The sequence below is a fragment of the Sturnus vulgaris genome, unplaced genomic scaffold, assembly GCF_052056855.1.
Source record: "Sturnus vulgaris isolate bStuVul1 unplaced genomic scaffold, bStuVul1.hap1 Scaffold_194, whole genome shotgun sequence".
NCBI classification, from domain to species: Eukaryota; Metazoa; Chordata; class Aves; order Passeriformes; family Sturnidae; genus Sturnus; species Sturnus vulgaris.
The window spans coordinates 7,022,028-7,048,825 of NW_028276164.1; the positions used below are offsets into that span (position 1 = coordinate 7,022,028).

The 26,798-nt window shown below is 46.2% G+C and overlaps 1 protein-coding gene across 1 annotated transcript in view; it reads left to right on the forward strand.

Annotated features, from left to right (window-relative positions):
• Positions 1-26,798, forward strand: part of LOC148218221 (uncharacterized) — an 84,969-nt gene that overhangs the window by 39,848 nt on the left and 18,323 nt on the right. The window contains exon 3 of the mRNA XM_088157927.1: positions 4,246-4,497. Coding sequence (XP_088014053.1) covers positions 4,246-4,497 — 252 coding nt within the window. The remainder of the gene's footprint in view (positions 1-4,245; positions 4,498-26,798) is intronic.

Here is a 26,798-nt window from a genome sequence, read left to right on the forward strand (position 1 = left end):
CCCCCAAGAGACAGGGGTACACCAGATGCCACTCTGTCAAGTTCCTTTGGGGGGTCAAGGGGGAGGATTTGGGTTTGTAATTGTACCACTTACTACCCAGGATATAAGAGGGTTGAAAAAAGAATTACCCCCATATTTGGATGATCCCATAGGGGTGGGGAAAAAGATAGAGGAATATTTGGGAAATGCGGATTATACATGGAAGGATTGGGATTTTCTTTTGGGAATTTTGTTTGGGTCATCAGAGAAACGAATGATTTTGCAGAAAGCTCGGCAGCTGTGGGAGGATGAACATCCACAAGCAGCAGTGGGGTCTGGACCCAATGCACCTACGGTGGGTGATGCCATCCCCCAGGCAGACCCCCAGTGGGACCCAAATAACCAGGCCAGTCTGGCTCACCGTGATTGCCGTGCTTATTTGATCAGGGCAATCAAGTCAGCAGCTCACAGAACTAACAACATAGCTAAGGCTCTGTCGTTAGAACAGGAGAAACAGGAAAGCCCTCATTGGTTGGAGAAGACTAGGGATGCCTTGAGGAAGCACGGGGGGATGGATCCTGAAGGGCCAGCCTTCAACACATTGCTTAAAGTACAATTTGTTACTAAGGTCTGGCCTGATATATGGAAAGGAGTACAGAAAGATGAAGAGTGACAAAATAAGTCTCTAGAGGAATTGGTTAGAAAAACACAGCAGATATATGTAAGAAGGGATGAGGAAAAGGCAAAAGCTAAAGCAAGGATGATGGCAGAGTTTTTGCAGCCCCGGAGGAATAAACCGCAGGGTCCAAGGGTCCCCAAGGACAGAGGGGACGGGGTCGGCCACAAGGAAGTGGCGAGGGATTCCCTCCTCGGCAGGGGACAGCCGACCCAAACAGCGGCTGGGGAATAACCAGTGTGCTGTCTGCAGGGCAGAAGGGCATTGGAAAAACGAGTGTCCGCAGAAACAACTGGACCCTCAGGAGGAGGAAGTCCAGAGGATAATGGAAATGGATTGTTAGGGGTGTCAGGGGCTCCTATTATACCAAGGATCCAACACTCAGGAGCCCTTGATAACTTTTAAGGAAGCTCAGCTGGCACAGACCCTGCCTTTGGACTTTGCTGTTCACAACATCCAACCGGGACACTGGGTCCTGGTTAAGGAGTGGGAAGAAGCACCACTGGTGGCCAAGTGGCGTGGACCTTTCCAGGTGTTGCTGAGCACAGACACAGCCGTCAAGACAGCTGAACACGGCTGGACCCATCGCACTCGGGTCAAGGTCTCTGCAGCCCCAGAGATTTGGACATCTCAGCTGGAGGAGAAGGACGGGAAGCCGTGACTGACACTCGGCAGGAGGGGACTGGAGCAGCAGCCAGGGCGTCGACATCGGGGGAAGCCTCGTGTGCCCACCCACAGAGTGCCTGCTGAAATAGTCTGTGTGGGCATCCCTCCTCTCAGATCTCAAGTTACTGGGGGCCAACCCTTGCTGTCATTGTTTTCTTTATGTTGAGCTGTTTCTGTGCCTTCACTCGCCACAAGTGGTGTGGAAGACAACGTGAAAGTAAAAATTAAGTTAGGAAATTAGATTACACAATCAGAATGTTTCTCTTAATAATGTTACCTTTATGTTATTGGTTAGGTTGGAGCCAAGAATGGGAAAATAATTTTTTGACCTTAGAGAAGAAGTAGCAAAAACCTTTAACCTTAGCAATTGTTGGGTCTGTGGAGGGCCAGGAAAATCTGAAAACTGGCCATGGGTGGCCAGCCCAGTTGACCCTCAATAGTAGATTAGCACCCTGAGTAAGGTCCGTAATGGAACAGGATTTTGGGATGAAGAAGGAAGTCCATGGCGGCTTCGTTCTTCTGAAAAAGACACTTATTGCCTAAATAGGCAAATAGATGACAATGGAAAAGTGGTGAAACAAATAGCAAAATGAATAAAAAATTAGCTCATGTACCAGTCCAAAGATGAAAAAGATGCGAATGGGACATGTTTTCTTGACTACCTGGTGGACTATAAGTTAAACAACTGCTTTTTTTCCTCTTATGTGCTGTAGCAACTCTAATCTTTTTGCCAGGCATGTTCCCTTGCTTAGTACAACTTATTCAACATGTGATCAAAAGGATGCAGGTAAGAGCCACGCCCACTAATTCAGACATGGTTACAAAAGGACAGAAATTGATGTCATTCCAAATAATTACAAAACCAAAAAAGACTCAGGAACAAGAAATTAAGTCAATGAGAGCTAAAGTGTGTAAAGACAATTATTAAAAAATAAAAGAGGAGGGGTTGAGAGGAATGTTGAATTAGTCTTTACAAATGAGCTGTGGATCAGCCTGTAGATAAGGCTAGCACTGAGAGATAAAAGAAACAATGGGATGGATTCCACTGATTGATGAATGGAAAGAGATATTTGCCTTTACAAACAAACTATAGGGTTGCTGATAAATGAAATTGGATATCGAAAGATGAAAGAAGCAACGGGGGGAAAACTATGAATTCTATAAGAATTAAAAATTAAAAGGGAGGGTTATACATTAGAGGGGAATTTCAGGTATCAGGCTTTCCGGGAAGTCTGTGCCTCTCAAGTACCTCAGCCAATGGGGAAAGAGAGAGGGAAATGCGGCCGGGAAAATAGGATAAAAAGGAGGCTGCGTCCTCCAAAAATTTGAGAGATCCCAAGGGAGTCCCATGGCCTCTCCCTTTATTTGAATAAAGCAGAAAGGATTCCTCTGTCTCCTTTTTGGACATAAACCTCTGGTGTTTGTGGATTAATTTTCCTGACAGAAAGAACTTTGGGGTTCTTCCCTGCACAAGCTCGTGCAGTGCCTCAGTCATAAGTGCCTCAGAAATATCAGAAGTGTGTCTTCTTCAGAGTGTGGTCACAAGGGTTCAGAGTTGGAGCCAGTTCTGCAGGCAGGCTGATGAATAGTCTGGGGCTCCTCTGCAGAGCCCCATTCATTCTGGGGCTGCTTTTTGCTGGTTCTGCTGGACTGGCTCGAGTGAACACACACCCAATTAACAGCAGTTAAATTACTCTGGCATGAAACCGTGGGGAACAGGCAGAGCAGTGAAGGGCAGCATGGACCAGTTGTTCTGGCAGGTCTGACGAGGTCTGGTTTGATACAGCACTCACAGAACTCTGCTCCACCTGTGACACTTCCACTTGCAGCAGATGACTGTTCCTCTTCACAATATCCATCAAGGCAGGTCAAAGACACTTTTACCATTTTCATCTTCAAAAGGAAGAAGAAATCAGCAGCAAACATGAAGTAACCAGTCAGAGATTCCAGGAAGAAACAAAAGAACAAAGAGTGGTGGAAAAAAACAGGTGGAGCAGTGATCCTTATCTGTGTGGGAGATATCCTCTGCTAATGGGCCATCTGGTAAAACCAGGTGGGGCAGTGTTCTTTATCTTTTCCACAACCCATCCTTCCTCCAGGAAGATATCTTCTGTTAATGGGCCATTGAGTGCCACTGCATGACTGATGAAATTCCATCATCCCATTGGGAGATGCTCCAGCCAGGGGGAGGAACCAAGCCTTTCCTACCTAGATAAAATCTAAGATTTGGAACACCAAGGCAGCCCTTACCCACTGGTTTCTGGAGGACAAGATCTACCAAACCTTTCTACAGCATCACTACTACAACAAGACCACTTCATCTGGACTGCTACCACCACCCTAACTAGCGGGGTGTCAGGTTGTATTCTGATTCTGTCAGTTGTTTTCTTTTGTACTATTGCATGTATTATTTTTCTCTTATATTTTTTCCTATCAAATTGTATTTATGACTTGGAGTCTCTCACTGGTTTTGCTTTCAAACCAGCACACGTTTGGAGGGGATTCTGGCTGAAGCTTGATATTTGGGGTGTTTTTGATCCGTATCTTAAAGTTTGGAGGATTTTGGGTGGGAATTTTGGTGTTTGGGAGGTTATTACAGACGCAAGATGCTCAATGACTTCCAGACACGAACTTGGGCAAGAAGGAACACCCAGTTTATGGAGCTCTCTTCTTATTTCCCCCTAAACCGGGATTTTTCATTCCCCAGGTGTGCGCAGATGGAGGAGGCAGAAAAGCCCCGGAGATCTTTAAGGAGGAGGAGCTGCAAACCCAGCCCAGGGAGCTGCGAGGAGGAAAGACCCTCCCTGAGCCGGGAAGGCGGCCAGAGATCCAGGCAGAGCTCAGAGCTGGTGGAGAAGCCTCCTGGAGGGGAGAAGCCGTACGAATGTGGGGAATGTGGGAAGGGTTTCAGCTACACGTCCCAGCTGATCCGGCACCAGAGGATCCACACTGGGGAGAAGCCCTATGAGTGTGGGGATTGTGGGAAGTGTTTCAACTACAGCTCCAGCCTGATCCGGCAGCAGGTGATCCACACAGGGGAACGGCCCTACACCTGCTTGGAATGTGGGAAGAGCTTTGGGTGGAGCTCTGACCTTAGAAAACACCAGCGCCTCCACACTGGGGAGAGGCCCTACGAGTGTCCTGAATGTGGGAAGAGCTTCTCACAGAGCTCTCACTTGACCCAACACCAACGGAGTCACCACTGGGGGAAGCCCAGTGAGTGCCCGAGTGTGGGAAGAGCTTCGTGATCTGCTCCAGCTCCATCCCCCATGGGAGGATCGGCATTGGATGATCTCCAGTGACCCCCGTTGGGCAGAGCCCTGGTGATCCGTGGTCCCCAGTGATCCCCGTTGGGTGGGTGAAGTGGTTGGAGAGATTTCTCTCTCTTTTCCTTCTGTTGCTATGATTTGATTTGGAATAAATTCCCTTGCTGTGCCCAGGCTGTGTCTGTGACGCCCGTTTTGCTGTTTGCTGTGTTTGCTCGTCCCGTCTTAATGTGATCCTTGAGCTTCTGGTTAAACTTTCTCTTCCCTTGCAGCTGGAGGGGCAGGGTCAGAGTGGCTTTGGTGGGTGCCTGGCATCGGGCCAGCGTCACCCAGGCCATGGGCACCCCTGAGATCCCAGTGTGGTGATGCTTTCCCCCACTCCTAGAGAAAGTGCTGACCCAAACTGAGGCCAGGATGAAACATGGTTATGACTGGAGCCCACTCTCTTGTGAAGCTATCAACAAAAATCTAAAAGGAGACCTTTGAGCTCTCCTGGGCCACCGTGGGCTGTGACCAGCAGCCTCCCTCTGAGGGGCCTCTCAGAGCCAGCAAACCCTCGGCTTTGCTGTGCCTGGAGGATCATTGAAACACGATGTATCCTGGGCCCATACCCTCACTGCTCAAGGCCCCATCCTTCGGCTAGTGGGAGAGGCAAAAACATCTGAAGGGAGGATTTTGCTGTGCACTGGGGGGAATTGCCTGCACTGACTCTTCCTGTCTGTGTGTGTGCCCCTGCACATATGCTATCTATAGCAAATGTGGGAGAAATACAGCTTTCCTAGATGTGGAAGTACCTTGGATATCTAAGTTAGGCCTGTAAGCAAGGTTTAGTTATAGTTATGAACTTACTTAAATGCTTCTTATTGTTATTCTTTTGCTTGGTTATTAAATTTAAGTCATAAGCAAACAGTCGTTTTTCTATTAAGTTGCTAAGTACAACCTGGAAGTTATAGCTATAACTTAGATTAAATGCTGTTAAATGTTATTCATCGGTTGAATTGTGAACTTAAAATTATAAATTAAGTTCAGCATTGTTCCTCTGTTGAATTACTAGGCCTAAGGTATAAGTTAAGTTACAAATTGAGATAGAAGTTGAAGTGCTGCTCAGTGCTGTTACGTTTTTAGGTCGTGTTCCTTTTAATTCCTGCCCCAACTATCTTTTGTCCCATGCACCTAAACACAGCACACACCCACCCACACTCCCCTAGGGAGTTCACACTTCATTTCTGTTTTGGTTGCCTGGATTTTGTTTAGTTTTGTTGTTCCTTGTTATCCCTTGTTGTGCCTTAGCTGTCCTGTAGGCAGTAGAGTGAATCTTGCCAACAAATTTGTTGTGTTTTGTCACTCAGTATTAAATCTGACTTTTGTTCATGCCCTTGTCACCGATTTTTAAGCGATCTCAAATGCTCTCATTCATGACAGCACCACAATGTCCCGCATCACCGAGGGCCCTGACACACGCCCGTGTCACAAAGGGCCACCCCCGGCACCCAAGAGCAGAGGGACAGCCTGGAAGCGGCCCGGAGCAGCCCCGGCCTCGTGGCCTTGTAGCCTCTGGCGTGGCCAGAGCCCTGGGAGGCTTTGGCCACGGTGGGAGCTGACAGCCCCAGCCCCGGCCTGCAGAGCCCTGGGGCTGCAGCCCGGGCTGGCCGGGACAGGAGGAATTGGCCGGGCCGGACGTGCCAGGGCCTTGTGGGCAGTGGCTCCGTGTCCCGCGGGATGCCTGGGACGAGGGGTGTCCCTCAGAGCTGTGCCCGGGCACCGGGGCTCGTCAGTGCCTCGCTCAGTGACACCCAGGGGCACCGAGCGCAGCCTCAGCGCCTTTGCAGGGCACGGGGAGCTGAGCGGGGCAGGGGCACCACGGAAACACCGAGTGCCTGCCCGGGGCAGAGCCGGGGCAAAGCCGGGCTGGAGAGCCGGGAGAGGCTGCTCAGAGCTGGCCCGGGCACTTGGGCACCTGGGAGACAGAGCCCGGCTCGGAGCTGACACTGAGCCCAATACCTGAGAAATCACAGCCTGCTTTTCTAAACACACTTCATTATTTTGTATTTTCTCAACGTTACTTTTCATCAGGGAACATTTTCAATGTATATTTTACTTTATTTTCTTACCCTGTAGAAATGATTCCCTGTATTTTGTTATGTGCGAGGAGGGATGTGCTGGGAAAGGTTGTGGTTAAGGGAGTTTTTTATTCAATATATTTTCAAATCTGAGATGTGACAAGTCCAGACTTTGACTCAAGCAGCAGTTCCAGACTCCAGTTCTGGTTCCAGACTGCTCTGCTTTTCACAGTGACATCTCAGTTCATTCAAATCCAGCAGTCAAAGCCCTGGAAGCACGGAAAAGCTGGGAATCAGGTTAAAGACCTTGGAGGGTTTGCTGTGTCCGTACATTCCCCATCTCCCCTGGTGTCTGTTCAGCCTCTCTGCTCCTGTCCTAGAGCACATTGCTGGATCCAGAGTTCAGTACATGTTTTTATAGATAAATAGATAGATACATGTGATTATTGTATACACGATTCTCTTGCAGGGAGTTATTGTGATGGTAATTCCATGATCCTCTGCTTGGTGCCCAAAGAATGGTTATCGTATCTAAACCCCGGCAGCCCGGGAGGGGATGTGTGCGGGCCCGGGGCGGGGAGAGGCTCCTTGTTCATTCCGCGGGCGTTTTGAAGCCTCGCTGCTCGGGTTTTCCGCGGCTCTCTCTGTGCACCGTGGGTTTCTGTTTGGCTGAAAAGCGTTTTTGCCCCAAGCAAACAAAGGATTTTTTCTCTTTTCTTGGCTCGGAGAGGATGCAGGGGCAGCCTTGCCGTGCCTGGAGGCGAACTGAGCAGCTGCTGTGTCGCAACCCGGGGGCTCCGCGCCGGCAGGAGCGGAGCGGCGCCGCTGCAGCCCAAAGCCGCTGCGAGCCGGGCCGAGCCGGGAGAGAAAACAGCCCGAGGCTTCAGCCCCGCTGCTTCGACTGCCGGGACCGTGCCCGCGGAGCCCGGCTGGGGAAGAGTTCAAGGGCAGGCGAGCCCCGCGCTTTCATCTCCTTCGGGACAGACCCGCGTTGGTTTTTCCCCTGCGGCAGAAGCCGGTGCCAGCTGTACCGTGTGTCATGAGCGGAGATTTCTCCGGCATTTTAGGGCTTTTGTCCCAGGTATGTGTGTGGGGTAAGGTCTGACAACTTAATGTCTACCAGTTATTTACTTTTTTTTTTTTTAAATTGCCTTTTGGGCTTACTGTTTGTTAATAAAGTGTTGGAGTTTTTTCCACTTTCATGTATTAATATTGTTATGAATGGTTTTCTATTTTTCCAATTAAACAAACAACAAAGATTAAAAGTAACAACAAATTTTTAATAGTAACAATTATAAATGAATACAATCAGAAGTATTAAAGATGATTACAAAAATTATTGAAACTAAATACCATCCAAGTAAAGTATTACAATTGTATAATTTGGGATGGATAAAATTTGAGAGTAAGTGTTTTAGTATAATTGAGGTTCGTATAAAGCATAAGCAAAACCGACCGGGGGTATGGGGAGGGGCCTGCCCTTCCTCTCGTACCAAAGCATTTGGGCTAACAATCCCACTTATATACTATAGGCTACAAAAGTTTCTAGAAAGCTCCTCCTAGTTTCTATTCCTAAAATCTACGTAACTATACTGCACGGCGCATGCTCTACTAATGGGTTAGGGGGTCTCTTATCCTTTTAAGGGTCTTATTTCCGGTGAAGGCTCATCATCTTCATCAGTGACCGAGGTGTGACCTGCAGGTAGCGCAGGCGCCCTGTGTGACTGAGCAGATGTTTTCCATAACATGACTTTAATTAAGTCCCATGCTTGGAATCATTCAATTTTTGACAGCTTCAAGGTTGAAGCTGTATTTCTAGATGCTGCTTATCAGACCTCCGTCCTTCTACTATTCTTATCTGACTTTCTTCTAACCTCCTTCTTCGACTCCCAACATCTGGGAGATGTCTTTTATCCTGTCTCACCCATCTCCCCCCCTTTCACTCGGTAACAATAGTCTTTTATTGATCTAAATACAATTTTGTTAATATAGTTACAATTTAATTAGCACAAATCACATTTATCACAATTCCCCCATTTCTTTTTTTTTAAAATCAATTTGATTCGTGCTTTAGAAGGTTGTTACTTGGTATTGTCTATGTTCCTTCATACTAGCCTCCATTTTTTCTAACATTTTTCGTGCAGTTTCCAGCTTTTCACACTCTTTTTCAAATTTGATTAACATTTCTCGTGCCAGGGTATTCTCTTTGCATTCAGTCACTACTTTTTCGACCTCTTTTCCTTGCGTGCGATTAGATTGCGCTTTCAGTACCATTAAGGAGTTTATTTTTCCTTTTGTTGTTAATTCTGGATCTATAGGCATGGCTGTAAGTTGCATTCCTTGAATTACTGAGTGTATTAGTCTGATTAGGCATGGTATCATGCAAGGCAGAAACAATAGACCTAAAACAGAACACAATAGCATGAATCCTAATTTTTTCCACCACACAACCCCAAAAAGATTATCCCACCAGTCAGCTTTCAGGATAGAATTCCATTTTTGAACTGGTACATGTGCCACTCTTTTAATTTCGTCATCAAGTTTGGTTATGGCTTCCCCATGGTCATCTATTTCCACACAACACTCAGATTCATTAAACCTCCCACAAACTCCTCCTTCTTCTGCCAACAGAGATAGTCTAGGGCAATTCTGTTTTGATATACAAATGCTTGCATTTGTGAATGCTGTTTGGCCAACAACTTTAAAGCGTCTGCTGTGTGGTTTGAGACGACTTCTACTACGGCCTGGAGCCTTATCAACCGGTTTAATAGGTAAATTGGAGTTCTATATCCCCAAGACCTATCCTGAGCCCAAGTAGCAGGTTCATAGTATGCTATAATTCTTTCTGCAGGCCATTCTTCATCTTTCCATTTTTGGTTTCCTCCCGCCATCGGAAAGTCGAGATTTAATTCTCTTTTTTTTCTTTCTAAGGTTTCATAAAGTGGTGTTCCTAGTACATCGCCCTTAGACCTTGGTATGACAAAGAAGGAGGGTCGTATAATCCCTAAGGTACAAGTTCCCTCCCATTTTCGGGGTAGTTCACTATGCTCGTTGCCCACAAATCCAATATATTCCATCAGGGGCTTTCCATCTTTCTTTTGTATTTTCTGATTGTTCCCAATAAGATTTCAAGTCTTTTATGGATTGGTAGGGGTTAGCTCCAGAACTGTTATGCCAGCACAAATTAGTTTGATTATTCCACTTGCAATTCATTTCTTTTGCTATTCCCCAATATCCAGTAGGACTCTTGGGTCACCAGGTCTTTGTGTTATTGTCTGAATTTACTACTAAAGTAGATAGGCAAGGAGTATATCCTACCACTTCAGTGTATTTTCTCCTTTCCCGAGTTATACAAACTGTTCCAATGACTTGATGACTCAGGACCCAGCCTTCAGGCCGTCTTAGGGTCTTAGAAATTTGTGTATGATTCCATTTTAAAAATTGTTCTGGATCCAAGCCCTCACCTCTCCATGGCCATCTTTCAGCCATCCTAAGTCCTCCACAAACAAAACATTTAGATAATCCTAATTCGGTGGCAATTTCTTGCATTAGATCTACAAACAAATTTTTGTTTGAAGTTGGCAAATCCCAGTCGCTATAGTGCTGTTTTAATTGTTTATACAGCTCATCCAGTTCTTCTAACTCTTTCCTTTTGATTATTTCCTTATCCTTCATTGTTTCTTTTTGTTTTCCAATTAGTTTTTTCTTTGGCCCTTTTCCTTTTTCATCCTTTTCAAAACACAAAAAATGTTCGTATCTAGGACAGAGTTGATTATCATTAGGGTAAGGAGCTCGTCCCCTGAATCCCAAATTCTTTCTTACCCAATACAATTTTGAACTTTTCACACAAATTTCTAAGAAGCTGTTATGATCATAACAAGCTGCACTAATATATGGGTGTGCCACAAATACTGATTCCATCTTATTCTTGACCCACATGGATTGATTGCATTTGTCACAGGGATCAGGAAGGGTTCGTGTCTTTATTTCTGCTTCTTGAGTGGTTTGTTGTCTTGTAATTTGTTCCTGCATGGCCTGTTCTTTTCCATTCCATGCAGTCTTACGGTTCTGGCCAGTTGCTAGGGGTATTATTGTAAGCACCATGAAAAGAATCCTCAGGAATTTTAACTTTCTACCTGTCTCAAGGCCCCTTGGGTTGCAGCCAAGGGCCGAGATGTCCATCTTCTCGGTAGCAAAGTTTTTATCCTGGGATTTATTTTTCTTTGGTACCCTTGGCCTCATAAGGTTCGCACGATCTATTTTAACTTTTTCTGTTCCAAAGATGGCACAAAATATTTATAGTTCTGCAGCACTGCCTTATCTCTTTCCCTAGATTGATTAGCTATTTTTTTTTCCCAATTTAGTAAAGCTCCGGAGATATGCCAACCACAACAAAATTACACTATTTCAATTAAATAGTTCTTCTTTTTGGTTTTCTAAACCTTCTTTTCCACCAATAGATATACTCGCGATGCCAATTTGCTGGTGAGACGTATTTACTACGTGGCACATAGACTTCTTCTCCACAGCAATTGTTAGTTATGATACTCTGATTTATAATATTTTGGATTGCTTGTTCTTTAGCCTGCACAAAAGTTAATATGGCAAGGAGTAGTTGGTCCTGATTCTCTATTAGTTGAATTGCGGCATAAAAAGTCCTGTTTTCATGTCTTAATGGTTTCCCATAGAAGTCACTAAAAAACCTTTCTGTTGTTAGCTGATCATGCATACGCCCTGAACAACTGAAACAAAGCAATTGTCTCTCTTTTTCTTTTGCCCTAGTTACTCTCCACTATGAATTAAAACAGCAAGTGCAAAGAATACGAATCCATGGGCGGCATTCTAAGCCATGAGTACGACATTGCCAATGTTCTAATTGTTTTTGGGCCTCCTCAATAATAGGTGTTACCAGTCTCTTTCTCTTGAGTTGCAGTTCTTCAAATAAATTGGTTAACATTGGCAGTCGGAAAGTCCGGAGAAACTTTTCAATTTGTCTGGGATTTTCCCACTGATCAAGGAGGCGTCTGATTCTTTTCCATCGGCACTGTTCAGCTTCTGAACTTAATGGGGTTGCAGTTGGCAGCGAATCCAGGATGTCTAGACTTTAACAATATAATGTCTCAAAGCAATTTTAATTGATATTCTAAGCAATAACAACATACAATAATATCTTTCTCTTATATATATATATCTCTATCACACCTCCCCTTTTGGTCCCCAAATACAATGACTTTATGCCAGTTTCTTATTAATACTGCTTTGTGGTGTCAAGTTTTCTTTTCTGCCTAATCATGAAGTTATTACAATTAATCAGTCTTCAAATTCCCTTTTTAATTTGATTTTTAGGTCTTCTGGTGCTGAAATAATTTTCCACCCTTTGTTTTGTATTGGTCCTTTTACTCTTGAAGCATGAGTCCAGCCTTTTTCTGCTGTTCGGACTGCTGCTTCTGTGGTTAAAAGAACCAGAAATGGTCCCTCCCACCGAGGTTCTAAACTTTCTCCTTTCCAGCATTTTATCAATACATATTGTCCTGGTCTGATGGAATGTATTGGAAAATCGAGAGGAGTGGTTTGTGCTAAAATGCCTTTCTCTCTTAATTCCCTTAAATTGTTTGCGATGGTTGTAAGATACCCCTGAATGGTTTTGTCCCCGACCAGGGAGGGATCCATTGTCATGCCTTGGGGGTAAGGCAATCCATATAACATCTCATATGGTGAGATCCCAGTTTCAGAGTGGGGCTTGGTTCTTATATTTAACAGAGCTAAAGGAAGGCATCTGGTCCATGGTAATTTAGTTTCTATCACTAATTTAGTTAGTTGTTGTTTAATAGTTTGATTCATCCTTTCAACACGTCCAGAACTTTCAGGATGCCATGGGGTATGGTATTCCCAGGCAATTCCTAATGCTTGGCTTAAATTTTTAATTATTCTTGAAGTAAAATGAGTGCCCTGATCTGAATCAATAACTTGTACTATTCCAAATCGTGGAATAATATGCTCCAATAAAATTTTAGCTACTGTTTGAGCTGTGGCTCTAGCCGCAGGGAATGCTTCTACCCACTGAGTCAACTGATCTACTATAACCAGCAGATATTTCCACCTGCCTACTTTAGGTAAATCAGTAAAGTCAACTTGGATCTTTTCAAATGGCCGATAGGCTGTCCGACAACCTCCAGAGGGAGGACTCCTCAACACTTTTTTATTCACTTTCTGACATGTGAGACATCCTTGTGTAATTTGTTTTCCAATTTCAAATATTCCTATACACCCATAAAATTTTAAAAAGTGGTCACAAAGTGCTCTTGTGCCCCAGTGAGTTCTTCGATGTAAATTGTCCAGGATCTGTCGGGCTATAGGTTTTGGGACTATTTTTCTACCATCTGGTAGAATCCATTCTTCTTCCTTCATGGTTGCCCCTAGTTTCTTTATAGCTTCTATCTCTGTTAAAGAAAAGTATGGTGTTTCAGTTTGTACTCCTGTCTCTTTAAAAGTCATAATTACACTGTTGTTTTCCCTTAGGGCAGCTCTTTTTGCTTCATCATCTGCCAAATTGTTTCCTCTTGTTTTAATGTCTCTCCCCCTCTGGTGTCCTTTTACGTGTACAACTGCTATCTTTTTTGGACCTTTTAAAGCCTCAAGTATTTCACTGACTGATCTTTGGTGTATTAATCCTTTCCCTTGAGTGTTTACAAATCCCCTTTCTTTCCAGATTTTTCCAAAGGTATGCACAATCCCATAAGCATACTTCGAGTCCGTGTATATGGTTCCCTCTCGATCTTTTAATAGCAACAATGCACGGAGTAATGCATAAAGTTCACAGGCTTGTGCTGACCAGGATGAGTTAAGAGGACCAGATTCTTTCACTTCTAATTGTTCTCCACTAATTATGGCATATCCAGATTTTCTTTTCCCACTTACTACTCGAGATGATCCATCAATAAATAATTTTTCTCCTGTTCGTAGTTCCTGTTCCCTTAAATCTGGACGTATTTTTGTTTGTAATTCTATAACTTCTATGCAATCATGTATTAATTTTTCCCCTGGGTCCCCGTACAGAAACTGCGCTGGGCTTTGTACATTTGTTACTTTCAATTCTAATTCTGGAGAGGTTATTAAAATAGCCTCATACTTTAATATTCAACTGTCTGTTAACCATTTTTCAGCCTTTTGAGCAAGAATTCCCCTTATGTTATGGGGAGTGTATACTTCTAGTGGTGCCCCAAAAGTTATTTTTCGGGCCTCTTCTACTAACAATGCTGTTGCTACCAGAGCTTGTAAACATGTTGGCCAGCCCTTGCTAACTGGATCAAGCAATTTGGAATAATATCCCACTGGCTTTCTGCTTCCTGCCCAATCCTGAGTCAATACTCCATAAGCTGTTTGATCAATTGTATTAACAAATAATTGAAATGGCCTGTCTAAATCAGGAAGGCTTAAAACAGGAGCTTGCAGAAGGGCTTCTTTAACTTGCTCAAAATTTTCTTGATCCTTTTCATTCCATTTCAAGTGATTTGTAGTCAATTTTTCATATAAGAATTTTACTTTCCCACTAAATCCCTCTATCCACTGTCTGCAATAGCCCAAAAGACCCAAAAACTGTCTTATTTCTCTTTTAGTCCTTGGGGGTCCCATATTTAAAATTCCTGAAACCCTTTCAGGGTCTAATTTTTTTCTTCCTCTGCTGATCCAATGACCTAAATAACATACTTCTGACTCCACAAATTGTAACTTTGACCTGGATATTTTTAACCCATTTTTTCCTAAAAAATTTAAAAGCTGGATAGTCCCTTTCCTAGTGTCTTCTTCAGTTTCTCCAGCTAATAACAAATCATCTACATACTGTAACAACTTAATCCCTTTTGGTAACTCAAAAGACTTCAAGAGATCTTCTAATGCTCTCCCAAAAAGGTTTGGTGACTCAGTGAAACCTTGGGGTATTACCGTCCACCTAAGCTGTTCTCTTCTGCCTGTGTCTGGGTCCTCCCACTCAAAGGCAAAATAGTCCCGGCTACTCTCATCCAGAGGGCAAATCCAAAAGGCATCCTTTAAATCTACTACACTATACCAAGTATAATTAGGGGCCAATTGGCTTAGTAAAGTATATGGATTAGCCACCACAGGAAAACGAGTAATGGTTCTTTGATTGATTGCCCTGAGATCCTGAACTAGTCGGTAACTGCCATCAGGCTTCTTTACAGTCAGAATTGGAGTATTATGTGCTGACATGCAAGGTTCTAATATCCCCTGGTGCCTCAAATTCTCAATTATTGGTTACAATCCCCTCCGACTCTCTAGTGATATTGGATATTGTTTTACTCGAATGGGGACTTCTGGATTCTGTATTTCAATGCTTAGGGGCTGAATGTTTAATTTTCCCACTTCTCCAGAATACCACACTGTGTCACTAATTTCCTGATTATCTTTTTCAGTTAAAGAATAAATTTTAAGTTGTCCTTCACAGGGCTTTATTTGAATTCCCAGGGCTATGATTAAATCCCTTCCCAACAAGTTTTTATCTGCCTCTGGTATTAGTAATAAATCATTCAACTCGAATTTCATATCAGATTCTATTTGTACATCTTTAATTACGGGAACCTGAAAAACTTCCCCTTTAACCCCTACTACTGGGACATGCTCGGAGCTAACTCTACAATCTTGAGGCAGTTTTTTTACTGTGGACCTAGAAGCCCCTGTATCTACTAAAAATGTAATTTCTTCACCTTGAGGACCTACTTTCAATTTTATCAAGGGCTCTTTTGATGTTTTGGTCCCCATTAAATAAATGAGCCCCTGACCCCCCTAATCCTCTTTAAACATCTTTTCATCCTTCTGCCTCTTTCTGCAGACTTTCAGCACATGTCCTTTTTGGTGACAATAGAAACAAATAGGACCTGTACTCCTGGAAACAGGACAAGAATTTTGTAAATGTCCCCTTTTGTGACAAGAGAAGCACATAGGTCTACTGTTTTCTGAATGAAGTCCTGATCTTTTCTTTTTATCCTCTCCTACTAGATCTTTTGTGTTTGTGGCTGCTTGTGTTTCTTTAACTACTGCCATTAGGATCCTGGCTTTTGTTTTTTGCTTTTCTTCATCTCGTCTAACATACACTTTTTGTGCTTCCCTTAACAACTCCTGAAGCCCCCTATCCTGCCAATCTTCCAATTTCTCCAGTTTCTTTCTGATGTCCCCCCAGGACTTGGCTACAAATTGTGTTTTTAACAGAACCTGCCCTGCTGGAGTATTGGGGTCTATGCCTGAGTATAATTGCAAATCCTTTCTTAATCTCTCTAACCATTCTGCTGGGGACTCATCTTTCCCTTGGTGTTCACTCAGAGCTTTTCCTATATTTTGTCCCCTGGGCACTGCTCCCCGAATTCCTTGGATAATCATCCACCTGAAATCCCTCATATTTTGCCTGTGTTCTGCCTCCTGATTATTCCAATTTGGATCTACCATAGGCCATTTCTGATCTCCCTGATCTGGCCCCTGATGATCCCTATTCCAGGCCCGCATTCCTGACTGTCTAATCATTTCTCTCTCTTCCACGGTAAACAGGATTCCTAAAATAGACTGCAATTCCACCCAGGCATAAATATTCGGTCCCAAAAACTGATCTAGCCTCTCTGCTACTCCAATAGGATCTTCTAATATCCTGCCCATCTCTTTCTTAAATTCCCTAACATCCCCAGTGTTCAGGGGAACACTCACGTAACCAATAGGTCCCTGTTCTGGGGCCAGATTTGCCATTGGAACCTCTCTAAGAGGGTATAATCTATCCTCCCTTCCTGTTCCCTCGTCCTCTTTGTCACTTTCTTCCTCCTGTCCCCTTCTGCCTCTAGTTCTGTGTGCTACTGGCTCGTCCTGAATAGGGGGTGCATCAGGGACCAGGGGCTGGACAGGCTGGACAGGCTGTCTGTATGGGGGTGGGAGGTGATCTAACGGGTCCCATGGCTCCAGCCGGTCTTTTTTTACTGCCTGTCTTTTTGTTAGCAAAGGGTATAATGAATAACCTTCCTTTTCCTGCTTTTGAACTATAAATTTACCCTCCCCTTCTGGAAGCCACAAGGCAGCATACTCACTTTCCTCCTGGTTAAAAGGTTCTTTTGAATTCACATATAGATTTAAAGCCTGACAAATCCAATCCTCACATGATCCAAACTCTGGCCAGTATAAATTGTCTGCACGGATCTTTTATTTTGTCCACTCAAACATACAGTACTGTATCATTTTCTGCTTACTTTTTCCTCTCTGGGATTCACATGTATCCCAGTATTGTAACATGATTCCCAGGGGGCTGTCCTGAGGAATCTCGCTCCCCTTCTGGGAAACCCCCTCTCGGTTCCCAGGCACACCGGGTTCTCGTGAACTATTCTCATAATTCACAACCCCTGGGTCAGAGATTTTACTTTTTTTCTGGCCCATCTCTGGCGGCAACAGCTTCCTGGCTCTCCCTCACTTGTTCTGCGGTTCAACTCCTTCCTTTAATATGCACTATCTCACTTTTTTGCCAACCACTTGTTTCCTGACCACCTAATTCCTTCTTTTTTTCTATCCTTTCCTCCTTAGCTTCTCTTTCTGACTACTCTTCACAGTCCTTCTTGGTCACTTACTAAAACTTCCACCTTTTATCTTCCCAACAAATAGTTGAACCTAACTCATTCATTCCCTTTTCTCCCGGGAATTCTCAGACTGGGACTTTCCCTCCCGGTCCCTCCCGGGGTATTCACTCGCTCTCCCCAGTCGCTTCCCTCCGCTCCCGGCCGTTCTCCTCGCGGAGAGACGGAACCGCGGTACGAGGAGGCCCGATCACTTCAGCTAGGCAGCCGTCTCAGACATTCCTCACTCACACACAAGCACACAGCCGCCCCCTTTACCCAACCCCGTGGTACTCACACAGCCTGTTTTCACACAGGGTTCTTGTGCACAAGACGTTTTACGGGCACCTTTCCCTTTCTGCCGGCGTTCCCACGGGAGCCTTCTTCTGGCGCGCCTCTTTGTAGCTAGCTTCTTTTGCTTATGCTTTATTTAATTTGGAACTCCTTCTCCAGGAGAGCCTGGTCTAGCCTTGGGACCACCCTAACAATTGGTGGGGAGCTCCTTCCCAAAACTAGCCACTCTTCACCTGGACTGGAGTTCCCGGGTTTCGGCACCAAATTGTTATGAATGGTTTTCTATTTTTCCAATTAAACAAACAACAAAGATTAAAAGTAACAACAAATTTTTAATAGTAACAATTATAAATGAATACAATCAGAAGTATTAAAGATGATTACAAAAATTATTGAAACTAAATACCATCCAAGTAAAGTATTACAATTGTATAATTTGGGATGGATAAAATTTGAGAGTAAGTGTTTTAGTATAATTGAGGTTCGTATAAAGCATAAGCAAAACCGACCGGGGGTATGGGGAGGGGCCTGCCCTTCCTCTCGTACCAAAGCATTTGGGCTAACAATCCCACTTATATACTATAGGCTACAAAAGTTTCTAGAAAGCTCCTCCTAGTTTCTATTCCTAAAATCTACGTAACTATACTGCACGGCGCATGCTCTACTAATGGGTTAGGGGGTCTCTTATCCTTTTAAGGGTCTTATTTCCGGTGAAGGCTCATCATCTTCATCAGTGACCGAGGTGTGACCTGCAGGTAGCGCAGGCGCCCTGTGTGACTGAGCAGATGTTTTCCATAACATGACTTTAATTAAGTCCCATGCTTGGAATCATTCAATTTTTGACAGCTTCAAGGTTGAAGCTGTATTTCTAGATGCTGCTTATCAGACCTCCGTCCTTCTACTATTCTTATCTGACTTTCTTCTAACCTCCTTCTTCGACTCCCAACATCTGGGAGATGTCTTTTATCCTGTCTCACCCATCTCCCCCCCTTTCACTCGGTAACAATAGTCTTTTATTGATCTAAATACAATTTTGTTAATATAGTTACAATTTAATTAGCACGAATCACATTTATCACAATATTAATTTCGTGTTGGTGGAAAGGGATTATTGGAACCCTGTAGAGGAGATGATACTCACTCCAGGGTGTCCTCTTAAAAACCATCTCTCAAACTGAGACACCCTACAAGAGCTTAGAACATGGAATGAGCTCCACCCAGAGCTCCCACTTGATGCGGCACCAGGAGATCCAAACTAGGAAATATCCCTGCTGGTGCTTGGAAGGCGGGAAGAGCTTCAGCAAGAATCCCCACAGCATCAAGGACCACAAGATTCACTCTGGGGAGAGGCCCTACGTGTGTGGGGAGTGTGGGAAGAGCTACTCACAGAGCTCTCACTTGACCCGACACCAACGGAGGCACCACTAAGGGAAGCCCTGTGAGTGCCCCGAGTGTGGGAAGAGCTTCGTGCTCTGCTCCAGCTCCATCCCCCATGGGAGGATCGGTGTTGGATAATCCCTAGTGACCCCCGTTGGGCAGAGCCCTGGTGATCCGCGGTCTTGGTGATCTCCGTTGGGTGGCGGGAAGGGGTTGGAGAGATTTCTTTCCCTTCTGCTTGTGCTGCTGTGATTTGGTTGGTAATAAATTCCGTCGCTGTGCCCAGGCTGGCTCTGTTTTCCCGTGCCGGTGCTCGGGGCGGGATCTCTCCTGTTCCTTCTCTCAACTCCCGGGCCTCTCCTCAGCCAATCAGAGAATGCGATGAAGAAGATCCACCCAATCAGAGAGAGCAGCTGTGATGACTCACCGGTTGCCGGGCAGATCCGCAGCACCCAGTGTTCCCCACCTGGACCCCACCCTCCCCGCCCAGTCACGATCCCCCCTCGGGGTCCCCCCAAGTCCCTCTCCAGTCCCGCCCCACAATAAACGGGACGGTGCGAAATTGGAAACTTTACTGGGAACACTGGGAGCAGCCAGGCTGGGGCAGAGTGACAGCAGGGCTGGGGGGAACACACGATCCCCCCAAAATCAGCGCGGGGACGGAGCGGGGGGTCCCGGCCGCACCCGAGGCCATGGGGAGGGGCTGCAGCAGCTGCTGGGTCAGGAGCTCTGTGGGCAGAGAAAAGGGGGTAGCACCGGACTGGGGGCCCCATGGGGAGCGCACACGCTCCGGGGTCGGAACACGACCCCCGGGACCCTCCCCTCACCCTTCTTGCACAGGTCGAAGTCGAGCCCCAGCTCCAGGAAGACGAAACCCAACACGGAGCCCCCGATCCCCATCAGCACCTTGCTGCGGGCGGTGTCCGGCGGCATCTGTGGGGATCCACAGGCGTCAAGACCTCCCAAAATCTCTCACAGACACCCCAAGCTACTCCAATCACCCTCCCAGTCACCTCTAGTCCACCCAGGACTCCTTGAATCCTCCTCCCAATCTCTTCCCAGCCTCCCCACACCCACCAACGCTCCTTCCTCTCAGGATCCCATAACCCCCTCCCAGTTGCCCCCCACCAGCCCAGGACCCCCAAACCCTCTCCCAGTCCCTACCCGGTGTCATCAGGACTCACCAGGACTCCTCCCAGTCTCTTCCCATCACAGCTAACCTTATTCCAACCCTTCCTTTCCAGCTCCACATCTTTCTCCATTCCCTCCAGGCTCACTCAAATCCCTCCCTGTTCTCCCCAGGTGACCCCAGTGTGTCCCCACTCTCTCCCAGTGCCCATCCCAGTGTGTCCATCTCACTGTGGCCCTCGAGCTCCCAGCCCGGCCCCGGCTGCCTACTCTGCTCCGTGATGGATTTCTACCCTGCTGAGATCCAGGTGAGGTGGTTCCAGGGCCAGCAGGAGCTCTCGGGGCATGTGGTGGCCACCAGGACCAGGTCCACAGCAGGAGAGGGCTGGTGTGGCACTTGAGAGGGACTGGGAATGGGAGAGAGTGGGGGAACACTGGGAGAGAGTGGATTGGATTGGATTGGATTGGATTGGATTGGATTGGATTGGGGCAATGGGAGAGAGGTTGGAGGTTTGGGATTGGACTGAAAAGGACTTGGAAAGGACTGGGAGGAACTGGGGGGGTCATTGGGGGAAAAGGGAGAGATTTGGAAGGGCACTGGGAGAGCTGATGGACGTTTAAGAGTGGAGTTAGAAGGACTGGGAGTGGAATGGGAATGGAATGGCTGTGGACTGAGAGGAATTGGGAGGGACTCCAGTGGCACTCGGAATGACCGTGAGGACACTGGGAGAGACTGGGATGGACTGGGAGAGCAACTGGAGTCACTTGGGTTGAGGGGGCAGGAGGCCCCGGGGATGGGCACAAAAAGGGCTGACGTGTCTCAGGTGATTCCCCAGGGAGGTTTTGAGGGGCTCCAGAGTCTTTCCCAGAGCAGGGCCCGAGGGGACACGCTCTGCCCCACGCTCACCTCTGCGCTCCACGAGGAACGGGCTGGACAACTCGTAGTTGTGCCGGCAGTGCCTGTCCACCGCAGCCCGTCTGTACTCCATCCATTGCGGGTCGCTGTTCCAGTGCCTGGCAGCCTTGTCCCCAAAGGAGGTGTCCCCACGTGCAGCCCCACATCGCTGCCCAGGTGCAGGAACTGCTCCCGGTTGGAGATGTTCCTCTCCACGAACCTCAGCCGGTCGGTGCCGTGAATGAAGTGACACTCGGACTAAACCATCTCCTGGAACAGCGCTGTGTGTGCAGGACATAGGTCCGGGGGTGCCTCCCCAGCAGCCCCCCAGCAGCCCACAGTAGCCAAAAGCTCTGGGGTAACCCCGACTCCGCACCCCCAGTGCCCCACGGCCGCCATGGGACCCTTCTTCCCGCAGTCCCAGTTCCTCTTTTCCAGGCTTCTCTGTATTTTCCTCCACCTTTCCCAACATTCCCCAGTCACCAGCCCCCCGCAACATCTGTTTGAGGGTCCCACCTCCCCTTTCTCTCCCCACCGTTCCCACCATCCCACCACTTCCATTCCTGCCCGTCCCGCTCACCCGAGAGCTCCGCGCCTCCAGCCCGGGGGGCTCCCAGTGGCACCAGTAGGGCCCCAGCTGCCGCCACACGTCCCATGGCCAGCGCCGGGCAGGGTCTGACACCTCCCCCTCCCCAAATTCTCCTGGTGGGGGGCGCTGGGGGCGGGGCGCGGGTGGAGTCCAGGTGAGGAGCTCCGGGAGCTCTGGGACTGCCTGAGGAGTCATCAGCGCCGCGCGCTCTGATTGGCTCAATTATTTTGGTGCCTTCTCTGATTGGCTGAGGAGAGGCCCGGGAGTCGAGAGGAGGACCGGGAGAGATCCTACCCCAGGCTAGCGGTGGAAGAACATCCAATTAACAAGGCATGCAGATCATTTCCCAGCGGTGCCCACACTCCTGTAGGAACTAAATGCACCGAGGATCTCACGAGGGTCACCAACTCTCTGGCGGCCAAATCCAGCCCTGCGCTCCCTGCGGGTGCGGGCACTCTGGGAAGGGCTCAGCTGCGGGTCAGATGGCCGGAGAGTGGCTTGGTGGTCACCTCGTGTGTGAGGCAGTGATGGGCTGGGGAGATGCGTGGACACCACATGATCAGAGAGCTGACTGGGTAAAGGGACACGTCAACAGCGACACCGCAGTGACAGGCAGCCAATGCGGGCTTGTTTCAGTAAAGTTTGGGTTAAGTTTGGGTTAAGCTTCGAGTATAAAAAGGCTCGGTTGGATACAATAAACGATCTTTTTCGGAGCAAGCAAGCAAGTCCGTGTGTCTTTGTTCCTCATTGCTACACATGACCATGAGATGGCCATGACTTGGGGGTTGTCTTTTTCTTTTCCTCTCTGCCTGTGGATTTTTTTTCCCATGGACATGGTAACAAGCACTGATGGCTAGTGACAGGGGGAGGCGAAGCCTCCTTGGTGTTTTGTGAGTTTCTCTTGGAGGGCTGGGGGAGGCAGGGGAGGAGGGAAAGGGGGAACACTGTGGAATTCAAAGCAGGTATTGAGGGTGGGGGGCAGTTGCTGGCTCTCGCTCGCTTTTGGCTCTCGGAGCAGAAAGGTCATTGCTACCCCCCCACCATCCCAACGCCGGGAGCTGCCTCTCTGTTTTGGATCCCGCAGCCCTGCTTGGACGCCCTCCCGCTTCAGCTTGCTGTTTTCCCAGCATCCTGCCTCTCCTCCATCCCTTCCCATTTGGGACACAGCTGCCATCACCCCCAGCCCCCTGCAGCCGCACGGGGATCGTCGCACCTGCCCATCAGGAGCCTGCCAGAGCTCACTGCCAGCTGTGACAGCAACTGCACCAAAGGGGAAAGTGCCCGTGGCCCAGAGACTGGAACTGGGCTCCTCTTCTGTTTGTTGTTAATTCCAGAGTTGTTGTTATTCCTATCTCCATATCTTTGCCTGAGAGCCCCTTAATTTCAAAATTATACTAATTCAAAGGGAATGGATTTATTTTCTCCATTTCAAGAGAGGATCCTGCTTTCCCTAGCAGACTTTCAAACCAAGACACACCTCCTGACCAGCAAGGGAGAGTTCTCCCCGCAGTTGTTCACCCCAATATGGTATATTTTTGTCAGCTCTGAATTTCCCCTTCTCCACGTTCAGGACAAGAAAAAAACCTGAATTTGTCTCTCAGGTTTCCTGATCATTCATAACTGAAAGCTGTTGAGATCCTGTACTTGCTCCCATGGTCTTGGGCCCATTGTGCCCCCCCAAATATCTTCCTTTACCCTATAAACAACTGACAGAGATGGAAAGCACAGTAACAGGTCGAGTTGCAGGAATGCACCAGCTACAAATCTGTGCCACCTTCTGTCTACTGCCCTGACCTACCAAAACAAGGCTTGGAGAAAGTTTTTTTTTTTATAAATGCACATGCTCTTTAATTTTTCATTTTTCTTTTATGAGAGCTGCCAAGCCTTTTGTACCCTGAATGTCTCTCCAAGTCTCTACCCAAAGGCCTGACCCAAGCTGTGATCCTTACAGCCAGGACCCCACCGTGAGGGGGTGGCAAGAGCTCTGTGTGTTAGCCCCGGTCTGGAGGCTGAGCTGGGAGTGATAATTATCCCTTTTCTACTGTCCTGTGAGCGGTGACTGCCAATTCTCCAAGGGCCGTGACACATTTTCACCAGGAGTGTGATGTCCATTGTTACAAAGCTTCCATTTTCACAAAGGAAACGTTTTCAGTTTCATTTTCTCCCTGTAGTGGAAGAAGAAAAATCACGGCTACTATTGTAAATAAACCAAACGCATTTCAGGCAGGTTTGTTAAATTGAAACATCTACTCCTGAGGGCACAGCCTCACCCTTTTTACAAGGCTCCCTTTGAATGCAATGTGCAATTTGCTCAAGTAGGAACTGCTGGGTGATGCTTCCTGAGATGGATTTTTTCTATTGGATGCAACTGTCTCCAAACCGGAGGATATTTAACAAAATTAGTAAGTAAATCAGTTTTGTCTCATTTAAGATGTGGAATGCCAGAGCGATGCAAAGAACTGGTAGAAGCAGGATATGATATTCGACTGCCAGACAAAGAAAATGTGACTCTTCTTCACTGGGCAGCGATAACAGAGAGGAGCTGGTGAAGTGAGCTGGGAGTCCCTGTGACAGTAACAGCAACAGCATATTCTGCCGCAGTTACCTATAATGACTTTGTTGCTTTTGTACTTAAAGGTAGAGGAAAGCACTGCTTGAGAAGAAAAGGGTAGAATTCAAATCTTAATGCACTTACCTTTGTGAAAATATCCCTCAAATGGAAAGAAAGCCCAGTTTCTTTATATGTGAAATCATTAAGTACACGAAATCTTGACATTTTCCCTGGTTTGGGTATTTTAGCAAACTGTCTTGTTTTAAAAGGAAAAATGTCTGCTAAGGAAGAAGACCTGTCCCTCCAAATCCTTATAACTTCAAAAATTATGGAACTTCCAAGCAAAAATGCAAGAAAAGGAGTAACAATTCTTTAGTATTAAACATGTACAGATCAGAACAGAACAAACAGCACAAACACAGGAGTTTGCCCCTGCTGAGCGCTGTTTGCCCTTTGGTGCAGTTATGACCACACCCGGCAGGGGGCGCTGGGAGAGGCTGCGGGGCAGGGGCGGGGCCAGGGTCACTCACGGCCAGCAGGGGGCGGGGCCTGAATCGTTAAAAACCTGTATAATCACGGACAAAGGCGCTGTAACTAATTAAAGGTACAAAGTGGTGTGTTTATTCACAAGCACGGGAGTCACCTCCCAAAGGCGTGACCGCCCCGAACAAGGTTCTTTGCCCTCTATTTATTGCCCAAGATCTTACATACAATACATGTGCATAACCCCAGCACCTCCCATCTCCATCCCATATTAAAATGAGCCCATTCGTCCTTCATGCGTGGCAGTTCTTCTCTTGAATTGGGTCGGAGGTCTCGAAATGGGTCAGTGGTCTTGATGGATGAAGTCAGGAGAGTCTTCATCAGGTCTCCGTGACCCTCTGGCACAATCCAAGGCCTTGTGCTTCATGATTAACGTTTCACTTATTTCATGTTCTTCTATACGTAAGTTCATAACAGCAGATGATTATACCAATTAGCTCTTGCCTAAGCATCTAGTAACTATTAACCGACCATTTACCTACCTAACTTACATCTTGGTCATGGAAATTGCTTCTTACTCTTAGCAAAAATCTTAACTCTTTAAAACCATGATTCATTCCACACTCCTTCTTCAGCATTAGTAAATTCCTTTACTAATATGTAGATCCTTCATTGTCTAGCAAAGCTGAGTGCAGGGGTCTTTCAAGACCGTACCATGTGCTCTTGATATTGAAGTTAAGGCTGCTACTCGCTTCAGCATTCTCCAATCCAGGTGCCTTGTCCAGCACTGATCTCACAGCCCAAATAGACAACTGCTCCTCTCACCATCTGGGCTTTCTTCTGGGATACTCAATACTCTTGTACACCCAAAACATTTAGGAGGCTTACTGTCCACTCCACACATGCCTCTTGAGTTTTAGTAGCTATCAGGATGTTGTCCACATACTGTAACAGCTGTCCTTCTCCTGATGGAGCTTCCCAGGATTCTAGATCTTTTGCCAGCTGTTCTCCAAATATGGTGGGGGAGTTTTTGAACCCCTGGGGTAGTACACACCATGTGAGCTGAGTTTTATGTCCAGTTTTGGAATTCTCCCATTCAAATGCAAACATTTTCTGGCAGGCTTCATGGAGAGGGAGGCAAAAGAAAGCATCCTTCAAATCTAAAACAGTAAACCAGGTTAGTTCAGGTGTTAAATGAGTTAACAAGGTGTAAGTGTTGGCAACCACTGGGTACAAATCTTCAGTTACCTTATTAACAGCCTTTAAATCTTGTACAAACCTGTATGATCCATCAGGCTTTTTCACAGGCAAAATAGGAGTATTAAAATCAGATGGACATCCTTTAATACTCTTATTTGCAAAAAGTTCTCAATGATTAGACTGATCCCTTCTCTGTCTTCCTTTTTCAAGGGATATTGTTTGACCCTTACTGATTGTTTTCCCTCTTTGAGCCTGATTTGCACTGGTAGAGCATTCTTTGCCCTCTCTGCTATATTAGAGGCCTACACTCCCAGGAACACCTGATTCGTTATTTTCTTAAAAATTTCTTCTTTATTTTCAGCTTCAGTTTCTTTGGTTTTTAGCATTAAGCTTAACAGTTCCACATATTGCTGATCTTTTACCTCCAAACTAATTTTCCCATCTTTAAATATTATTTTTGCTTCCAACTGCTCTAGCAGATCCCTGATCAAAAGTGTAGATGGAGCTTTAAGCATGTACAGAAATCAATTAATTCCCCACTGTTTCCCCAATTTATACTTTAGTGGTTTGCAAAACTATGATTTCTCAGATTGGCCATTCGCCCCTTTTACTATAACATAATTATTTATTGTAAGGATCGGGGCCTTATTTAACATCAAATATACTGCTCTGTGTCTACTATAAATTCCACTTGTAGGTATCTTCCACTTACAAAATTGTTGAACCCACAATTCTCGAAAAACTGCACAACAAAACACAACCCATGGGTTACAGTCACAGCTCCCTTTTGGACAGGGAAGTTCCTTTGGCTTGGGATTCCCCTCCCTGAACCTTCTATTCCTTGACATATAATTTTACTAGCAAAGGGAAATGGAAATGGATAAAAGCAACCGACAAAAAAGGGTTAACAGTAAAAACCAAATCACTTAAAATAACTCTCCTAAAGCTCAAGTCACTGAGCAAGACAAATGGTTATACTTTTCAACACAAATTGGAATCAGTTTTTTTTCCAAAATGCTCACCACACACACTAATCAAC